Source organism: Oncorhynchus kisutch, linkage group LG18 (genome assembly GCF_002021735.2).
Source record: "Oncorhynchus kisutch isolate 150728-3 linkage group LG18, Okis_V2, whole genome shotgun sequence".
Classification (NCBI taxonomy): domain Eukaryota; kingdom Metazoa; phylum Chordata; class Actinopteri; order Salmoniformes; family Salmonidae; genus Oncorhynchus; species Oncorhynchus kisutch.
This window is the reverse complement of record NC_034191.2, coordinates 51,337,889-51,359,560: the sequence shown is the minus strand read 5'-3', so window position 1 is coordinate 51,359,560 and position 21,672 is coordinate 51,337,889. Positions and strand designations below refer to the sequence as shown.

The window sequence follows — 21,672 nt, the reverse complement described above, 5'->3', positions numbered from 1 at the left end:
AAAATGGTATCAATGTGAATATTTATAACTACTTGTTAAGTAAATACCTGCAGTCAACTTGTGCAATATGTTAGGAGAATAAAGATCTCACTCCTCATTTGACCTGTCACATTTTTTATTATGAAACTTACTGGTAGTCCCAAGTCAAGTGATGTTTGTGATGTTTGTTTACAAGCACTGAACGATGAGAGACCAGAGACCAGAGCCTTGTGAGTCACTCACTGTTGTGCAGCCAGGTAATCTAGTTGCAGTATGGAATTCACAACTACAGTTGAAGTCGGAAGTTTACAAACACTTAGGTTGGAGTCATTAAAACTCGTTTTTCAACCACTCCACAAATTTCTTGTAAACAAACTACGGTTTTGGCAAGTTGGTTAGGACATCTACTTTGTGCATGACAAGTAATTTTTCCAACAATTGTTTACAGACAGATGATTTCACTTATAATTCACCGTATCACAATTCCAGTGGGTCAGAAGTTTACATACACTAAGTTGACTGTGCCTTTAAAAAGCTTGGAAAATTACAGAAAATGATGTCATGGCTTTAGAAGCTTCTGTTAGGCTAATTGACATCATTTGAATCAATTGGAGGTGTACCTGTGGATGTATTTCAAGGCCTACCTTCAAACCCAGTACCTCTTTGCTTGACATCATGGGAAAATCAAAACAAATCAGTCAAGACCTCAGGAAAAAAATGTGTAGACCTCCACGAGTCTTTTTCATCCTTGGGAGCAATTTCCAAACGCCTGAAGGTACCACGTTCATCTGTACAAACAATAGTACGCAAGTATAAACAGCATGGGACCACGCAGCCGTCATACCGCTCAGGAAGAAGACGAGGTTCTGTCTCCTAAAGATGAACGTACTTTGGTGCGAAGTGTGCAAATCAATCTCAGAACAACAGCAAAGGACCTTGAAGATGCTGGAGGAAACAGGTACAAGAGTATCTATATCCACCGTAAAACGAGTCCTATATCAACATAACCTGAAAGGCAAGGAAGAAACCACTGCTCCAAAACCGCCATAAAAAGCCAGACTACGGTTTGCAACTGCACATGGGGACAATGATCATACTTTTTGGAGAAAAGTCCTCTGGTCTGATGAAACAAAAATAGAACTGTTTGGCCATAATGACCATTGTTATGTTTGGAGGAAAAAGGCGGAATAACACCATCCCAACCGTCAAGTACGGGGGTGGCAGCATCATGTTGTGGGGGTGCTTTGCTGCGGCAGGGACTGGTGCACAAAATAGATGGCATCATGAGGTATGAAAATTATGTGGATATATTGAAGCAACATCCCAAGGCATCAGAAGTTAAAGCTTGGTCGCAAATGAGTATTCCAAATGGTCAATGACCCCAAGCATCCTCCCAAAGTTGTGGCAAAATGGCTTCAGGACAACAAAGTTGAGGTATTGAAGTGGCCATCACAAAGCCCTGACCTCAATCCTATAGAAAATGTGTGGGCAATACTGAAAATGCATGTGCAAGCAAGCCAACAAACCTGACTCAGTTACACCATCTCTGTCAGGAGGAATGGGCCAAAATTCATCAAATTTATTGTGGGAAGCTTGTGGAAGGCTCCCAAAATGTTTGACCCAAGTTAAGCAATTTAAAAGGCAACGCTACCAAACACTCAATAAATTTATGTAAACGTCTGACCCACTGGGAACGTGATGAAAGAAATAAAAGCTTAAATAAATCACTCTCTCTACTATTATTCTGACATTTCACATTCTTAAAAGAAAGTGGTGATCCTAACTGACCTAAGACAGGGAATTTTTACTAGGATTAAATGTCAGGGATTGTGAAAAACTGAGTTTAAATGTATTTGGCTAAGGTGTATGTAAAATTCCGACTTCAACTGTAAATGTTTGCCAGCTAAATACATTATAAGTATTAAGTTAACTGTCTAAAATGTGCTAAATGCTTTGCAGTTGTGCATTTGGTTTGCTAATTTAGTAGCTAGTTAACTAAGTGGTTAACTCCAGCCCAAAATAAATACATAAATATCTTTCAAAAATCTTGTTTCGTTTGGATCAAGAGTCTTTCTGTCTAAAAAATGTTTTGTGTGTGCAGCAAACCGAGTAGCATTTTTTTGTTACTTGTATAACTTTTAGCTGGGATGTCTGTCATGCAAATACTTTAGGTCAGAGATGCAATGCACTCGTTAGCATTCTCTATGGGATTGCACATGTACTTGTTAGCATTACTAACCTTCAAATTACAATAGCGCCCCCTTTGTTCAGTGCCGGTATGATCGAATATCCCGGAATGGCATAAAGGTTGGTATTAAAGTATGACAATCTGGATACCGCCCAAGCCTAACTAAAATAGCCTAATGTTAGAGGCCAATCCTAAAACTGCCGGCAGTAAAATGGAAAAGGAGGCATGCAAAACATGGGGAATGCTTGAATCTTTATGACAGTCATGTTACACCAATCAGCAGATATACCTGTCTAAATCATCATCTTCGCCTCTCCTCCTGCGTGATCTCTCGGCACCTGGTTTATCATAATCTTCAAAGTCATCATCTGAAAACAAAGAAACAGGGTTGTTAAGTCTGTTTGCTGTCAGGGTCTTCAACACCAGTCCTTGAGGGCCACAAAGTTAGCACATTGTTGCTTTCTATTTGGCAAATTAAAACATGGGAAACCAGGTGTGAAGACTCTCTGGTCAATCAATAACATGAATTTATCAATTCGGTCCAACAATTGAGGGGATTTGATTAACCTGGCTGGGCAGGGCACCCGGTGAAAGTTGGATGCTTTTGTTTTAGAAACCGGGCAAAGTCCCGGGCGAGGGCCAGGTGCCCCATTCAAAGCCCATGTCGGCATTTAAAAAGAAAACGTAATTAAGCACATGGAGTAATGAGTATGATTCTGTGTTCACATGCGAAAGTGATTGTTTTTGATGAAAACACTTTATCTGCCTTCCCAATGAAAACATATTTTTTCTGGAAAAGAGACATGTTTCTGGACGATGCACCATGCTGCCTTGTTGACAACATGACCGAGCAGTGCAGAATACTGTTCGATTTGAGAAGGGCACTCCTTCCTCACCGCTTTGCCCGTTCACATCACGGGACATAGACCGTCGCCCTGCGGCTCAGCATAATCTAATCCGCCCATTGATAACCCTAGTTGTTTCATTGGTCAGTGCATTCCTCTGCTCAGAAGTTGCATGCATCATCCCATGGTTGCGTGCCATGTCATTGACTATGAAGTCGGGCACCAGATTGCTATTGGTCCTTTAATGCCATGTTCAAAACAACTGGGAACTCAGAAATCTCAGACATCAGTGATCCGACATCAGTGCGTTCAAGACATCAGTGCGTTCAAGACAACTGGGAACGAGCTCCGACTGGGAAAAATCGTTTTGAAATGTCATTCAATTTGGGAACTTTGGCCTCTTTCTAGAGCTTCAACTTTGCGACCAGAAGTTCACTGAAGTCATGATTTGACCATGATCTGATCTTGTATTTTTCTGACTTCCCAATTGTCTGGAACACACCCGAAGACAACTGGGAACCCCCCCCCCCACCCCCCAAAAGAATCGTCGACATCAGTGATCTTCAGGTCGGAAAGTTGGAGATCTAGAAAGATGCCCAAGTTTCCGAGTTGGGTGACCGTTCAAAATAGTTCCCAGTTGTCTTAAACGCACTGGAGTCAGTCAGAGATGTCTGGATCCCTGTGTTTTTGAACACTGCATACATAGCCTATAACATGTGTTGCAATCTACTGCAAAGATAGCCTGCAGAGTTCTGTCCTACTTCCAGGTCTGTACCCAAACAATTTGAACTTCTACTTTTAAAAATCCACCTCTCTAAAAACAAGTCTCTCACTGTTGCCGCCTGCTATAGACCACCCTCTGCCCCCAGCTGTGCTCTGGACACCATATGTGAACTGATTGCCCCCCATCTATCTTCAGGGCTCGTGCTGCTAGGCGACCTAAACTGGAACATGCTTAACACCCCAGCCACCCTAAAATCTAAACTTGATGCCCTCAATCTCACACAAATTATCAATGAACCTACCAGGTACCTCCCCAAAGCCTTAAACACGGTCACCCTCATAGATATCATCCTAACCAACTTGCCCTCTAAATACACCCCTGCTGTCTTCAACCAAGATCTCAGCGATCACTGCCTCATTGCCTGCATCCGTAATGGGTCAGCGGTCAAACGACCCCCACTCATCACTGTCAAACGCTCCCTGAAACACTTCAGCGAGCAGGCCTTTCTAATCGACCTGGCCGGGGTATCCTGGAAGGATATTGATCTCATCCCGTCAGTAGAGGATGCCTGGTTATTTTTTTTAAATGCCTTCCTAACCATCTTAAATAAGCATGCCCCATTCAAGAAATTTAGAACCAGGAACAGATATAGCCCTTGGTTCTTCCCAGACCTGACTGCCCTTAACCAACACAAAAATATCCTATGGCGTTCTGCATTAGCATCGAAAAGCCCCCGTGATATGCAGCTGTTGAAAGTCCATGGAGAATAAGAACACCTCCTCCCAGCTGCCCACTGCACTGAAGATAGGAAACACTGTCAACACTGATAAATCCACTATAATTGAGAATTTCAATAAGCATTTTTCTACGGCTGGCCATGCTTTCCACCTGGCTACTCCTACCCCGGAGTACAGCACTGCACCCCCCACAGCAACTCGCCCAAGCCTTCCCCATTTCTCCTTCTCCCAAATCCAGTCAGCTGATGTTCTGAAAGAGCTGCAAAATCTGGACCCTTTATTTCTAAAATTATCTGTCGAAATTGTTGCCACCCCTATTACTAGCCTGTTCAACCTCTCTTTCATGTCATCTGAGATTCCCAAAGATTGGAAAGCAGCTGCGGTCATCCTCCTCTTCAAAGGGGGGGACACTCTTGACACAAACTGCTACAGACCTATATCTATCCTACCCTGCCTTTCTAAGTTCTTCGAAAGCCAAGTCAACAAACAGATTACCGACCATTTCGAATCTCACCATACCTTCTCTGCTATGCAATCTGGTTTCAGAGCTGGTCATGGGTGCACCTCAGCCACACTCAAGGTCCTAAACGATATCTTAACCGCCATCGATAAGAAACATTACTGGCCAAGGCTTTCAACTCTGTCAATCACCACATCCTCATCGGCAGACTCGACAGCCTTGGTTTCTCAAATGATTGCCTCGCCTGGTTCACCAACTACTTCTCTGATAGAGTTCAGTGTGTCAAATCAGAGGGTCTGCTGTCCGGACCTCTGGCAGTCTCTATGGGGGTGCCACAGGGTTAAATTCTTGGACCGACTCTCTTCTCTGTATACATCAATGATGTCGCTCTTAGTGCTGGTGAGTCTCTGATCCACCTCTACGCAGACGACACCATTCTGTATACTTCTGGCCCTTCTTTGGACACTGTGTTAACAACCCTCCAGGCAAGCTTCAATGCCATACAACTCTTCTTCCGTGGCCTCCAATTGCTCTTAAATACAAGTAAAAACTAAATGCATGCTCTTCAACCGATCGCTGCTTGCACCTGCCCGCCTGTCCAACATCACTACTCTGGACGGCTCTGACTTAGAATACGTGGACAACTACAAATACCTAGGTGTCTGGTTAGACAGTAAACTCTCCTTCCAGACCCACATCAAACATCTCCAATCCAAAGTTAAATCTAGAATTGGCTTCCTATTTCGCAACAAAGCATCCTTCACTCATGCTGCCAATAATACCCTTGTAAAACTGATAATCCTAACTATCCTCGACTGCGGCGATGTTATTTACAAAATAGGCTCCAATACCCTACTCAACAAATTGGATGCAGTCTATCACAGTACAATCCGTTTTGTCACCAAAGCCCCATATACTACCCACCATTGCGACCTGTACGCTGTCGTTGGCTGGCCCTCGCTTCATACTCGTCGCCAAACCCACTGGCTCCATGTCATCTACAAGACCCTGCTAGGTAAAGTCCCCCCTTATCTCAGTTCGCTGGTCACCATAGCATCACCCACCTATAGCACGCGCTCCAGCAGGTATATCTCTCTGGTCACCCCCAAAACCAATTCTTTCTTTGGCCGCCTCTCCTTCCAGTTCTCTGCTGCCAATGACTGGAATGAACTACAAAAATCTCTGAAACTGGAAACACTCCCTCACTAGCTTTAAGCACCAACTGTCAGAGCAGCCCACAGATTACTGCACCTGTACATAGCCCACCTATAATTTAGCCCAAACAACTACCTCTTTCCCTACTATATTTATTTTATTTATTTTGCTCCTTTGCACCCCGTTATTTTTATTTCTACTTTGCACATTCTTCCACTGCAAATCTACCATTCCAGTGTTTTACTTGCTATATTGTATTTACTTTGCCACCATGGCCTTTTTTTGCCTTTACCTCCCTTATCTCACCTCATTTCCTCACATCGTATATAGACTTGTTTATACTGTATTATTGACTGTATGTTTGTTTTACTCCATGTGTAACTCTGTGTCGTTGTATGTGTCAAACTGCTTTGCTTTATCTTGGCCAGGTCGCAATTGTCAAAGAGAACTTGTTCTCAACTTGCCTACCTGGTTAAATAAAGGTGAAAAAAAAAAAAAACATGGCTCACATCCCCTGCATGCATCAACCAATGGTTGAGTGCCACGTCACACTCACCGACTGACAGATTTCTATATGTGGTTAGCTGATACATATGCCGCGATCAAAACAACTGGGAGCTCGGAACTTTGAAATCTCTGCCTTCCGTGTATTCAAACCAACTGGAAACAAAACAACAATAAAAATACAACTTGCTCCTACTGGGAAAAAATCGATTTGAACGGTCATCCAACTCGAGAACTCGTATTTTTCGAGTTCCCAGTTGTTTTGAACGCGGCAGTAAAATACCTATCCTGGTGTAAGATCCGGCAGAGGAACGCGCCCAATGAATTAATAACTTTGTGTGGTTAGCAAGCTACAACATTTTACTAACCAACAATGGTTTGTTTTAATAGTTCAAAGTAAGTTACTGTAAGACACCATTTTAGCGCGACACATAGTTGCCATGCCTGCTAGCTAACCAGCCAGGCAGCGGAGCCTGCGTCATACAGTTAGCTAACTACCGTTAGCATTTATTTGAATCAGGAACAGAACATAGCTATTTTTAACTTCCCCAGTTATGCATCTAGTTATCACATACAGACACAGTAGCAAGTTAACTTGCAATTACGTTATCAAAACAACCACAAAACACATGCATTTCGCTACTCCCATAATAACGTCTGCTAAATTTGTGACCATTAAAATGTGACATGGCGCAGCGAACTAGCTTTCTAGCAAATTCGCTATCTAGGCATGTTTTGACGTTAGCTGACTAGCTTACTGTGGGCTTTACACTTGGTTATAATGGCTTCAAATATCCACATGCACTTTTGACCAGCATGAACTTGTATCGTGATATACAGTTACCTATAGATATGTTTCTGTGAATGATTGTGCGTTAGGCCGCATCAATTGGCCTATCTCTTGCAAGCCCAAAGTCTACCGAAATAATGATAGTTAACATACCTCGGGGGCTGGCCGCCATGACGCAATAATGTTCCCCGTGTAAGTGCAATTCTATATAATTGCAGAATACATTGAAATGTTTACACTTTTGTATTTAAATAAAGCTAATGCTACAGCTAACGTTGTTTACCACCATCGGCAGAGAATCAGAACATAAACATGGCGGAGGGAATGAGCGCTGATGCATTCTGGGAAAGCATACATGTTTCCCTAAAACCTGATCCGAAGTCAGATTATATTACCTAAAATGTATCAAACCAATGTTGGATATTTGATAATAAACTGATCCTAAATCTGCTCTTTTGATTAACTTCTCTCTGCAGTTCATGAGACCCAACAAAAAGTATGTATGCATGATATCTAATTATATTTTTACATATTGCATGGAACCCGTGGAGTAAAGAAACGGAGTAAAAATTGTTTGGAGTACTCCTTAAGTAATTTTTGGGGGGTATCTGTACTTTACTTTACTATTTATATTTTTGACAACTTCTACTTTTACTCCACTTTTACTTCAGTTGTCAAGAAAACAACTGGTCATGCATACTGCCTCTGATTTGGTGGACTCACTAAACACATGCTTTGTTTGTAAATTATGTCTGAGTGTTGGAGTGTGCCTATGGCTATCCTTAAATACATAAATAAATAAACATTGCTTTCTTTCTGGTTTGCTTAATATAAGGAATTAGAAATGATTAATAGCATTTTCTTTTACTTTTGATACTTAAGTATATTTAAAACCAGATTATAGACTTTTACAAAAGTAGTATTCTACTGGGTGACCTTTACTTGAGTCATTTTCTAGGTATCTTTACTTTTGCTCAAGTAGTGCGAATTGTGTACTTTTTCAACCACTGCATAAAACTATGAAAGTATATATTTTCTCAATAAGAGTAGGCGATAACATGAAATATACAATACATAGCTATACAATGTCAGTCATTTGTCACACATACTGGGCCAATTTATCCCGTTCTTAGAGACCATCCTCTGTGATTTTAACTTGGATAGGAAACGGACGATGCTTATCAGTCTCACTGGCAACTATAGGAATTAACAGAGGGGAAATGTCACAAAAATCATTTGTGGATAATGGGCGTTGTCACAATGATGTCACAGTGGATTGTGAATAAAAAGTGAACTATCCTTAACAAAGGACTCAGTCCCTTGGGAATAACTTGAGGTTATCAATCACTCTCAGATCTATTCTTTAGGCCAGAAACTGACTGGTGTAAACATGACCGATGTAAATCTTTTGTATTCTACTTGATGTTTTAAGATCAACAAATGCATATTTACATTTAGATCTAGTCATTATGCAATTCCAGAACTGGAGTTAATCTTATTAAAGTTATTCAAGTCCCTCCTTTGATTTTTTTTTTTGGGGGGGGGGGGGGGACCAAAGCCTTTCCAGTTAACGTAACAAAGGTTTTGGCATAGCATTTTTTTTCTGGTGTCCATTCTAAAGTCTGGAGTCCATTAAGCTCTGAAGTAGGAATCCAAGCAGTTGTCTCTCAGACTCTACAGCCAGACTTTGGAGTTACTGGTAAAGTCTAACCCCCAAATTCTTCTTTGGCTGACAAACGTCAACAAAGACCCCTAGAGACACCAAAGAGAGGTGAGCAGTGAAGTGAAGCCTCATTGTATTGGCTCATTATGGGATCCTGCAGTGAGGAAGAAGCCATTTTGTAGCACCACAAGGTCAATATCTGAAAGCCAGAGCGATGGAGGGGATCAGCCATGAGATTTTTAATTTCAGAAGGTGCAAAGGGACTTTCCTGTGAGGATTGGGAGGATAAGATGTTGAGCTGGTGAATATTTTCCTGGTTTCTTATGGAGTTGTGTATTGATCAAATATACAATATTTTCCCTATTTTTCAATTACTATGTAATTTCCCTTAGCATTGCATGCCATTTATTTTTATGTTTGGAAGGTATACTTACCTTCTGACACACATTTTTGGAAACATATCTGTAAATAAAGTCTTTATGCATGCAAGTACAAAAGGAAATCCTTAAGCAGTGAACAATTGAACTCTTGATGGTTGTTATCAAGGATAAGGTTGTTATACAGTAAATATAAGAAAATAACTTTCAGGGTGTCCAATGAACACAGAACAACATTAGCCGTCAGTAGTAACATTGACCAAATATGGTAAAGACTTGAAAAGATGATAGATAGCCCATATTTACACATTTCAGTTAATAATACAATTATTTAACTAATAAGTACTTTCATCATGCTCCAATCATTACATGTTTTACCATGTTTTTCTTATGATGATCAACATTATTGCTATGCATATTGATATTCATAATTGGGATACCATCTTATGAAATATTAACAACTGAACAGCTGCTTTTAAGATGCTGAGAGGTTGTATATCATTATCTCTCGATCCTGATTCTTTTTTTCCCCAAGAATTTGGGGGTTATTTCCAATAACAAGTTCTGAGGATAGCTGTCACATTCTATTACGGTGCCCTGAATGATTCTGTGCTCTTTTCCCAATCCAGCGGTTTTCCATAACAATGCAATTTAAAGGGTGGAAAGCCTGAGGCGACAAGAATTTATCCTCTTCAGTTAATAACGGACAAAAGTTCTTCCCACAACAAACCTGCCCATATGCCTTGTGTAGACCCACTTGACAAAGCCACAGCCTCATCTTCTTTGTTTTTGTATGTAAGCCATTTGTATCTACAAAGAACTAATCATTGTCAAAATAATATAAACCATCCTGAGAAAGCCCAATAGCATTGCAAAGAGACATGGAAATGAAACGATTCATTGTAACAGAACTTTTCTCTATTGCGTTGTGTGAGATAACACACACACATAAGCCCTTTAAAATAAAAAGCATACAGTAGGACATATCTATACCATAGACATTTAATCTCATTATAGCTTTGTGTTCTACACACCGTCTACTCTGATCCCCTGAAAAACACAATCAAAGGTCCTTCATTTTGGTCCTTGTTTCCCAGGGGATCCAGGGGGGAGAGGGGGGGGGGGGGGGGCTGTTCTGAAAAGACACCATGTTTATTTATTTGTATCAGTGCTTGTTTGTTTAAAGTATTCAAGTGATTGTGTGAAGTTATGGCACTGCAATAATGTATTTTGTTTTCAGTTGGTTTCATGAGTTTCGAGTGTCAGATGGGGGTCCAAGCATCTGACATTCCTTATGTGCATTTTTGGTAAATCGTGATTTTTGGTCAGCAATTACTGAGGTCTGAAAGCATTGCAGCCTAGTACTGTTGGAAGTGAGAGACTTCCAGTGAACGTAACAGATCCAAGCAAATTTTGATGTATACCATTGAGTGTACAAAACATTAGGAACGCCTACTTAATATTGAGTTGCACCCCCCTTTGCCCTCAAAAACCGTATCAATTCGTCGAGGCATGGACTCTACAAGGTGTAAAAATCTTTCCACATGGATGCTGGCCCATGTTTACTCCAATGCTTCCCACAGTTGTGTCAAGCTGGCTGTATGGTCCTTTGGGTGGTGGAACATTCCTGACACACAGGAAACTGTTGAGTGTGAAATACCCAGCAGCGTTGCAGTTCTTGACACACTGAATCCAGTATGCCTTGCACCTACTACCATACTCAGTTCAAAGGCACTTCAAAATCTTGTCCCCAGTTGCTTCAAAATGTGCACCATTGTTCCTGTAACCAAGAAAGCAAAGGACTATTGCCCCGTAGCACTCACTAATGTCATCATGAAGTGCTTTGAGAGGCTAGTTAAGGATCACCTCCACCTTACCTGGCACCCTAGACCCACTTCAATTTACATACCGCCCCAATCGATCCACAGACGATGCAATCGCCGTGGCACTGCACACAGCCCTATCCCATCTGGACAAGAAGAATACCTATGTAAGAATGCTGTTCATTGACTACAGCTCAGCATTCAACACCATAGTACCATCCAAGCTCATCATTAAGCTCGGGGCCCTGGGTCTGTACCCCGCCCTTTGCAACTGGGTCCTGGACTTCCTGACGAGCCGCCCCCAAGTGGTGAAGGTAGGAAACAACACCTCCACAACGCCGATCCTCAACACAGCGGCCCCACGAGGGTGCATGCTCAGCCCCTTCCTGTAATCCCTGTTCACCCATGACCGTGTGGATATGCACTCCTCCAACTCAATCATCAAGTTGGCAGACGACACAACGTTAGTAGACCTGATTACCAACAATGACGAGACAGCCTACAGGGAGGAGGTGAGTGCTCTGGCGGAATGGTGCCAGGAATTAACCTCTCCCTCAACGTCAACAAAACGAAGTAGCCGATCGTGGACTTCAGGAGTCAGCAGAGGGAGCACGCCCCCATCCACATTGACGGGACCGCAGTGGAGAAGGTGAAAAGATTCAAGTTCCTCTGTGTACACATCACTGACACTCTGAAATGGTCCACCCACACAGACAGTGTGGTGAAGAAGTGGCAACAGCGCCTCTTCAACTTCAGGAGGCTGAAGAAATTCAGCTTGGCACCTAACACCCTCACAAACGTTTACAGATGCACTATTGAGAGCATCCTGTCTGGCTATATAACCGTCTGGTATGGCAACTGCACCGCCCGCAACCGCAGGGCTCTCCAGAGGATGGTGTATTCTGCCCAATGCATCACCACGGGCACACAGCCTGGCCTCCAGTACACCTACAGCACCCCATGGACATCAACCACCTGAGCCACAGTCTGTTCACCCCGTTATCATCCAGAAGGCGATGTCAGTACAGGTGTATCAAAGCTGGGACTGAGAGACTGAAAAACAGCTTTTATCTCAAGGCCATCAGACTGTTAAATAGCCATTACTAGCCAGCCTCCACCTAGTACCTCACCCTGAACTTAGTCACGGTCACTAGCCGGCTACCACCCGGTTACTCAACTCTCCACCTTAGAGGCTGCTACCCTATATGCATAGACACGGAATCACTGGTCACTCTAATAATGTTTACATACTGTTTTACTAATTTCATATGTACAGTGCCTTGCAAAAGTACTCATCCCCCTTGGTGTTTTTCCTATTTTGTTGCATTACAACCTGTAATTTGAATTGATTTAAATTTTTGATTTAATGTAATGGACATACACAAAATAGTCCAAATTGGTGAAGTGAAATTTAAAAAAAAACTTGTTTCAAAAAATTCAAAAAATAAAAAAACGGAAAAGTGATGTGTGCATATGTATTCACCCACTTTGCTATGATGCCCCTAAATAAGATCTGGTGCAACCAATTACCTTCAGAAGTCACATAATTAGTTAAATAAAGTCCATCTGTGTGCAATCTATGTGTCTGATGATCTGTCACATGATCTCAGTATATATACACCTGTTCTGAAAGGCCCCAGAGTCTGCAACACTACTAAGCAAGGGGCACCACCAAGAAAGTGGCACCATGAAGACCAAGGAGTTCTCCAACAGGTCAGGGACAAAGCTGTGGAGAAGTACAGATCTTGGTTGGGTTATAAAAAAAGATCAGAAACTTTGAACATCCCACAGAGCACCATTAAATCCATTATAAAAAAAGGGAAAGAATATGGGACCACAACAAACCTGCCAAGAGAGGGCCGCCCACCAAAACCCACGGACCAGGCAAGGAGGGCATTAATCAGAGAGGCAACAAAGAGACCAAAGATAACCCTGAAGGAGCTGCAAAGCTCCACAGCGGAGATATGAGTATCTGTCCATAGGACCACTTTAAACCGTACACTCCACAGAGCTGGACTTTATGGAAGAGTGGCCAGAAAAAGCTATTGCTTAAAGAAAAAAATAAGCAAACACGTTTGGTATTCACCAAAAGTCATGTGGGAGATTCCCCAAACATATGGAAGAAGGTACCAGAGTACCTTCTAAACGCTAAAACTGAGCTTTTTGGCCATCAAGGAAAACGCTATGTCTGGCGCAAATCCAACACCTTTCATCACCCCGAGAACATCTTCCCCAAAGTGAAGCATGGTGGTGGCAGCATCATGCTGTGGTTATGTTTTTCATCGGCAGGGACTGGGAAACTGGTCAGAATTGAAGGAATGATGGACTCTAAATACAGGGACATTCTTGAGGGAAACCTGTTTCAGTCTTTCAGAGATTTGAAACTGGGACAGAGGTTCACTTTCCAGCAGGACAATGACCCTAAGCATACTCCTAAAGAAACACTTGAGTGGTTTAAGGGGAAACTTTTAAATGTCTTGGAGTGGCCTAGTCAAAGCCCAGACCTCAATCAAATTGATAATCTGTGGTATGCCTTAAAGATTGCTGTACAGTACCCATCCAACTTGAAGGAGCTGGTGCAGTATTGCCTTGAAGAATGGGCAAAAATCGGGGGCGGGGGTGAATAGTTATGCACGCTCAAGTTTTCTGTTTTTTTTGTTGTTCATATTTCTTGTTTGTTTCACAATAAAAATATGTTGTATCTTTAAAGTGGTAGGCATGTTGTGTAAATCAAATGATACAACCCCCCCCCCCAAAAAAAATATTTTAATTCCAGGTTGTAAGGCAACAAAATAGGAAAAATGCCAAGGGGGTGAATATTTTTGCAAGCCACTGTATATACTGTATTCTACTGTATTCTAGTCAATGCCACTCCGACATTGCTCATCTTAAATATCCTTATTTAACCGGTCTCCTCCCCTTCATCTTCAATGATTGAAGTGGATTTAACAAGTGTCATCAATAGCTTTCATAGCTTTCACCTGGATTCACCTGCAGGTGTTCCTAATATTTTGTGCACTCAGTGTATAAACCCTGAATTGGTGATGCTATATATTGGCCAATGAGGGGCTTTGAAGACACAAGTCAGCCATATTGGTAATCTTCAGAAGGAGCAGTCCTCCATAGGAATTAATGCAATTCTACAGTTTTTAAATTAAAACCAAGGAGAAAATGACATGTATTTAAGTATTTTTGTTGTTTTAGTGGGGACAGTAAGATTAGTACTATATAAAAAATATCTACTTAAAGGGAAAAATATATATATAAATTTTTATTTGTGTGTTTAGCTCACATACAATTTGAATGTATTCATTAAGGTGTCTGTAATAGAATATATCTGGCAAAAACGAATGTAGACATTAAAGCTGGGATATGCGAAATGTGAAACAGCACCAATGGTCGATCCAGGCGCATTTGTTAAAGTTTTTGTTTTGTTTTTGAAAAGGATGAGCTGATTATCCAGCAACGTAATAAAACAAAGTCGTAGTACATACTCTGCTGTTCTATCGTGCGTGCAATGATGTCAGAGGGAATAAAACAGTGTTCGTTGTTTCAAGTAATGACGTTATTGTTGTAATATTGCAAACGGACTTGGCAGTTTCAACGCAACAGATTCCAACTTTAATAAATGCATTTCTATAGCTTCCAAACTTTTTTACAACAATGGTGGGAGAGTACCAAAATGGAGGTGCTGTCCCTTCAAAACAGCGCCCCCCCCATGCCGCCAGTCATCTAGTGTATGTATAATCACTGGATATTAGTAATTTCTGTCAATATGTTTTTTATGTCTACGTTTGACTGTTTCCCTATAAATGGGCCTAGATCCTGTGACTTTGAATAGATATTACTTACACATTGGGCCACACATATCACAAAACCATCACAGCATCAGGCAACTGTTAGTAGCCAAACAGCTTCTACAAACACAAAAACAAATCAATATGTCAGGGTCAGGATGTTCCGCAACACACTCTATTGGGTTTGTCAATATATGATAAGCTGTGTGTGAAAGTATGTTACAGAATTCACAACTGTCTGTGCTGGCTGAATTATTGCATATAACATTTGCATTACGCCTCCATAAACCTAACAGTTGTGGATTCATTCTGTATAAGTGCACTACATTGACAAATCTACAAGACACTTTATGTAACAAAAGATGGGCTAAGTGCTTTGGCAGTTTTCACATTCATGCTATTTTCAAATTCCCAGACTATTGATTAATTTTCACCCCCAACACGCGGGTACCAGGATTTTCACTATGGCCTTTTGTCATTGGATGCCAGGTTCAGATTCACAATCCCATTGGCTCTCTGGCTGTCATTCTGAAATGTTGCTGATTTTTGCGCGGGTCGTGAACGCGCAACACAGACTGGAACGTAAACTGCTCTGAGACTGTCTGGAGTCTGTCTGAAACTGATACAATTGGAGAGGGAGTTAAGGCTCTAGCTATGTAAATTGATAAGAACTCATGAATTCGAAATGGGAATTTACAGTCACTCAACAATGCTAGCGATTGAATTACGACGCAATGCAAATCAATATTTAGGCTCATGCTTTGAAAGTTTTTTCAATGTTTATCACCAGACAGACAATTCATTATGCACAGGTAAGACTACCGTCTGTAGATCGCGATATAATTTTATATAAGCCTTACTAAATGCTGTTATTCATTGCTGTTGAAAAAAAATGTATATGTTATTATGATAAAGATTGGTAATGCGTTATTGTAACATAAAAGTAACCAACATTACATGCTGCTAAGTTGACGTCATTGCTGTTAATTCGTTGGTATAACGCTGCGTGCGTTGTGTGATGTGAATGATGCTCTGTACAGACATACGCAATTGTTGCTTTTGGGAATATGTAGCCTATCTATCCCTCATTCTTCGTCCTGTAGCCTGCTTTGTGAATGTGCGCAGGCAACGCATCTTTGCTCTCGTGAATACCGTTATTCTTAAATAACCCTTTGAGCACCTCACGAGAGTGGCGCGCGTACCTGTTGAGCATCTTCAGAGGACGATGATAGCTTTTTTGAAAATGTTATCGGTGTGATATACCCTAATGTTACGGCAAACTAGCATATTAAACATTTGTTGTTTTTTGGATGACGAAACATTTACAACTTTGAATTAATTTGAATTAATTTAGTGTAGCTTCACTGAGCGTGTGTATATGACCACAAGAGCCGTTGTTGGCACGTAGAAAAATAGTTTACACGTAGGTATATTTGTTTTCTAGTGTGTTCTTCCCCCGCAGGTATGATCTTCGGTTCTGAAAAGAAGCCTATCAGCTGAAGTTTAAGCGTAACGTGGCATTTCAATGGAACAATTATTTGAAAGGTTGGTTCTGGTTGAAAAGTAAATAAGAGGTATGGTAAAAATGGCGTCTACCTGTTTAGGTAAGGCAGGATAGCGCCTAACCCACCTAACCCAAAAAGTAAATTATATCTATTGCTCAAAGAGATCTTAGTCATGGATTGGAAGTTAGAAACTGTGTCAAAACATGAGTAACATTTAGGACTTTTCTTTATTCACACAGTCGAGGTATATAGGTAACAAGTTGTTACTTCAGGTAGGGAGGGCCATGTAGCCCTGAAGATGTATCAAAACGTCATAAGTCTCAGGCAGTAGGTTTATTAGTCTTTTAGTCTACTGCACGTCACAAAGGTGGTTGATTACTGGTCATTCACTGGATTTGGCATAGGACACTAGAATTACTTGCATTTTTGTTGAAGAGAAGCCATTCAAAATGGTTGTATAAGACACAAAATAAATTGTGTATCCTGGAACGTTTACATGGTACATTTTTCCATTACACATACAATTAACTTCTAAGAAATTGTCTTTAGATACAAAGGTTCTCTATCCTTTTTTTTGTTTGTTGCCTCAGTCAGAGATTAATCTTTACATGTGAAATAGACACATTTGCTTTGTCTTGTAGTTGTATGAAGGCACTAGTCTGGTCTGACAGGGCAAGATGGCGGCTGTAGAAGTCTCAAAGCATTGTTATGTCCCATCGCCAATTGATTCTTTGGCTAGTTGATGAATGTGATGAGACAAATCTTGGACAGACTAGTATAACACACAGTGTGGTTATCCTCGTTAGATCAGAGAAATAATTCATTTATTTGGTACTGCTAAATCTAAAGTGAGCTTTCATTGCACCAAAACTGCTTTTTGTTTATGTGTTAAGTAAACCATTTTTCTGGGCATTGTTATCCAATATTTTTCCCACATCACCCTTGTTTTTGATATGCATATGATATGAATTATCTCAGTGTCTGGTTTTGTTTCAGCCAAAATATCCATAGTATTCAGTCTCGCGCCTCTCGTCGTCACAGTAGAAGGGAGTGAAAGAGTTCAGAAAATGAGCAGGGCAGCCTGGAACATTGAGATCTCGCCGGCACACCCATCACAATTTTCCTCATGGCTCAAAAGGACTCATGTCATTATGGTTTGACATAACTAATGCAAGTGATAGACAAGTCTTCGATGCAGACTCTTTGACGTGCCAAATGTGCTTAATGGACACAATATTTCATAGCCTACATTTAATACAGTAAAAACTGTACAAAAACCCCAAATGATCAGAATGAGTTCTAATGTCTAGTTAATGATGTGCGGTGGTGGGCCACTAGAGCTCTTCTTTAGACAGGCCTAATCAGAGAGATGCTGATAGATGCAAGAGCACTTTGGGTGCTGTTCAACGGCCCTCTGGGTGCAGTCTGACAGTACATGTTATTTCCGCTCGGTGGCTCTGTGATGTTTATCTGTGACTCTTATCACTGACCGGCCTGGACAGATCACTTAATTATCACCTGTTAAAGCTTGCTTTGTGTATCTGCTGTCAGACCTTGTCCTCACTGAGCCCTCATCATACTCCTTAATGGTTTTTGAAAGGTTTTAGATTGTTTTCAATGTAGCCTAACTTTGGAAGTGTGCAGCCACGCTTAAACATGCCAGCTCCTTTGATCTTTTCAGGTGTGTCCCTAACCTGACCTGTAATGGTTGACATGTACGATATTCCAATTCCAATTAGAGAGGGGAAAAAAATAGCAAACCGTGCCCATGGTGCTATTAGTCTGTCTGCAAGCATTTTCATGGCGGTCCAGCGGAGCTGGTTTAAATTCAAAACCATACAATTTGTGTACGATGACAATGCAATAAAATAGGCCTCCTTTGGGAAATCCCTGCCATGCTCTTCAACAAACACACACACACACACACACACACACACACACACACACACACACACACACACACACACACACACACACACACACACACACACACACACACACACACACACATATATTTATTCAATTATGACTCTCAAATTGTTTTCATTTTTTCCGGTTGCACTTTACTGAAAGCAGACCGGTACATTATGCAGTTATAATGCTTAAGAACATGTCAGTGGCACTTAAAACATGCTCTGTCCTTAATCCTATATCAAGCATGGATTATTATTTTGTTTTTCCTGTTAGCAGCATATTTAGATGTTTGTTGTCTTTGTTTACAGGGGGCCCTTATGACACCTTGAACCCCGTCGATAACCCCCCCATGTCTGTAGTGATGACATTTTTCCAGGGATGATGGTAAGATTCTTGTTGACCTGTTTTTCGCTAAAGCACATTTGAGCATGTTGCAAGGAGAGAAGAGAAATGCTAGGAATGCTGTAAAGTTTTGGGTACAGAGAGAAAGTGTTATTGCCTTGGGGGAACATGAGTTTGCTGCATGGACTAATATTAACAGAAAATGAGTAGTAGCTTGCATCGTCAAATCTGATATGACGCTGAGAAATGGCACATTGCACTCAGCACTGCAGTCCATTTTCAGCAATCTTTTCTAATAAACTCAGATTCTTGATCTCTTCATAAGATAATAAAAAAATGTGGATCTGAAGTCGGATAACTTTTCACCGGAGGCTTTTAGCTGGGAAAAAATACTGGCATTTCGCTCAGAATAATTTTACTACTCTGCTATTGGTTCCCTTTTGCTTGCCTCACTCTAGTGGCCGAAGTCACGATTTATGGTCTAGCATCATGGAACTTCCCAGAGAGAATGGTGGTTCATCTTTCATGTAAAGCCGTTTGATATTTTATCTAAACATGTCTTGGGGTATCTCTGTGCTCATACAATATATTACTTTAGGTTAAGTTCGGTCATTTCATCTTTGAGCAGTGCACCACACAACAGCGACACCAGCCAATGCTGCTTTCTAAATGGCTGGTTGTTTTTCCTAATCTGACCACGTAATGACGCTGCACTCTGGAAACAGGGCGTTTCCTTTGACATTGGTCTGGCATATTTTTGAATCAAGGCTCAAGGCCTTTGCTGTATTTTAAGGGGTCTCCTGGCAGTCTGCCAGAATATGGGCCCACTTTCCTCGTCCCCCATGGCTGCACAAGATCATAAGTCTTTGCACAGCTGTACTCTTTGCTGGTCTTAGCTGTTGAAATCTCAAGGCCAGCAGCCTCCATTTTATGCTAGCGAAGAGGAAAGAGTTTGCGCTCCAGTGTAGCTACTGGAACAGGCTAAATGAAAATGCAGCACATATAGGAATCAGGGCGATTTGTACTAAAATACGGTTTCCCGTCAATCTGCATTAAAAAAATTCATATGACAATATCCGTTTGTCAAATAAAATAAAATAAAATAGTTGACTGTCCTCAGCAGAGACTGAATATTGTTTTACATTTGACCGCGATCCAACATGTCCTATGATACTTTTGAAAAAAAAAATATAAAATAAATGTTTATGTAAAATAAAAACATTTCACAATCTAAAAAAATATATATCGTTTTCAGTTTTCAGGTTAATTTCAACTGGTTATCTGTTGTTTTGTCCTAAAATAAAAACGTAACCTTGATAAATACAGGTAGTGGGAAATATGTAGGCCTATATATGACCTAATTTCAAAACGTACCATGTCGTGTTATCTTTAGTGTCAAATATTATTAGATGCTGCTTATATAATACATATAAAAAATACCAAATAAAATCGTAGATTTGCAAACAAATATATTATTCACTTTTTTGTGAACTTGAAGAATTGCAATCAAATTAGATTTACACAAATAAGGATACATACCACATTGTATAATATTGACTGATTATTGTAAAATATGATAGAATGACATTACGTGACAATTTAATGTCTTGTATTTTTGTTGTTGTTTGTTTTTGCAATTTCCCGTTGTTATTTGGCTGTTTTTTAAACAAAGGTTACAAAACCATTTTGTACTGTACATGGTTTGAGGTCTACTATTGTATATTTTAGCGTTCATTTTGTGTAACCCATTGAAATACTTATTGCGATTGTACATCCATCATTACTGCAAAACTCAAACGGTATATATGGGTATATTATGAATATTCTTTTGCAATAAAGGACACTTTCAACTAACGTTTCAATCAATTATTATACTATAATAGAATGGATGTTACATGAGGAATGAATTAACAAAAAAACTCACCCCCTGAAGTGGACATTTGTAACTAAATTTTTTAACCGATAAGACTATATGGCGTTGGCCTTCGAGTTGATTCGGTTTTGGAATAATATTTGATGTTTTATACTTGCCCACGTTATTTTTAAATTGCTTGAATTCACATTCACTTGTAATACGTTTTCTATATACTATTTGTCAAGATACTTTTGAACAATCAATGAATTATCAGGTCTTTAAAAAAACGTATCCTCTGTAAGTGAGGAAAAAAATACTCATAAACTTTAAATGTCCTTACATTCAAATGTCTCTCTTTGTCCTGTGTATAGTCTGGTTGAAAGTATTTAACATGTTCCCATATAGTAAAAACTGTAGCTACAAACTCCACGTATGACTGGTGCCTCTAACTTTAACTCTCTGAATGCTGGTCTTGGTCTACTGTAAAAAATAAATAAATAAATAAATAAACTTTTGTGTAGGCCGAACTGTGTTTCTGTACCAAATAACACAATAATGTCTGCCAGTGCCGCGTTGAGCTGCCATGCTACTCCCTCGTCACAAAGGTAGAAAGAGAGAAAGAGGACTTTGGGTTTGTGTTGTGGTGTGGAGAGGGGTGTTGGGGGAGCTTTGAGGGCTGGTGGTGGAGTAGGAGAATCAAGCTTTAGCTTACTGTCAGGTTGTCTGCACTATAGTCCTGGATTTTCACTGTTCTCTCAAACTTCTTGACCTTCAGGCTGAGACAAAGCAAAGCCCAACACAGTTGAGCTGAGTTTTCTGCAGTGAGATTTCTGGGGTACATTGGGGTTTGGAACACATTGGATTAGATTAATCTACATGTTCTATTTGGTAATGACCCAGCAGGCATTAGAGATCATTTCACATTGATGGTTGTGGCTGAAGTATTACATAACAACCAGAAACATGAAGATCTCCCAAAGTTTTAAACAAGGCACTGCATGACTGAGCTTGAGT

General features: G+C 40.6%; 1 protein-coding gene across 3 annotated transcripts in view; it reads right to left on the bottom strand.

The window, feature by feature from the left end:
- Positions 1-7,697, bottom strand: part of LOC109908764 (RNA-binding protein 33) — a 45,189-nt gene extending 37,492 nt beyond the window's left edge. For all 3 annotated transcript variants that reach the window (XM_020507447.2, XM_020507448.2, XM_031796263.1), the window contains exons 1-2: positions 7,536-7,697; positions 2,457-2,535 (exon numbers count right to left, since the gene is read on the bottom strand). In XM_020507447.2, the coding sequence (XP_020363036.1) occupies positions 2,457-2,535; positions 7,536-7,554 (98 nt within the window). In that variant the 5' untranslated portion in view covers positions 7,555-7,697. The remainder of the gene's footprint in view (positions 1-2,456; positions 2,536-7,535) is intronic.
- Between the last annotated feature and the right edge of the window lie 13,975 nt (positions 7,698-21,672).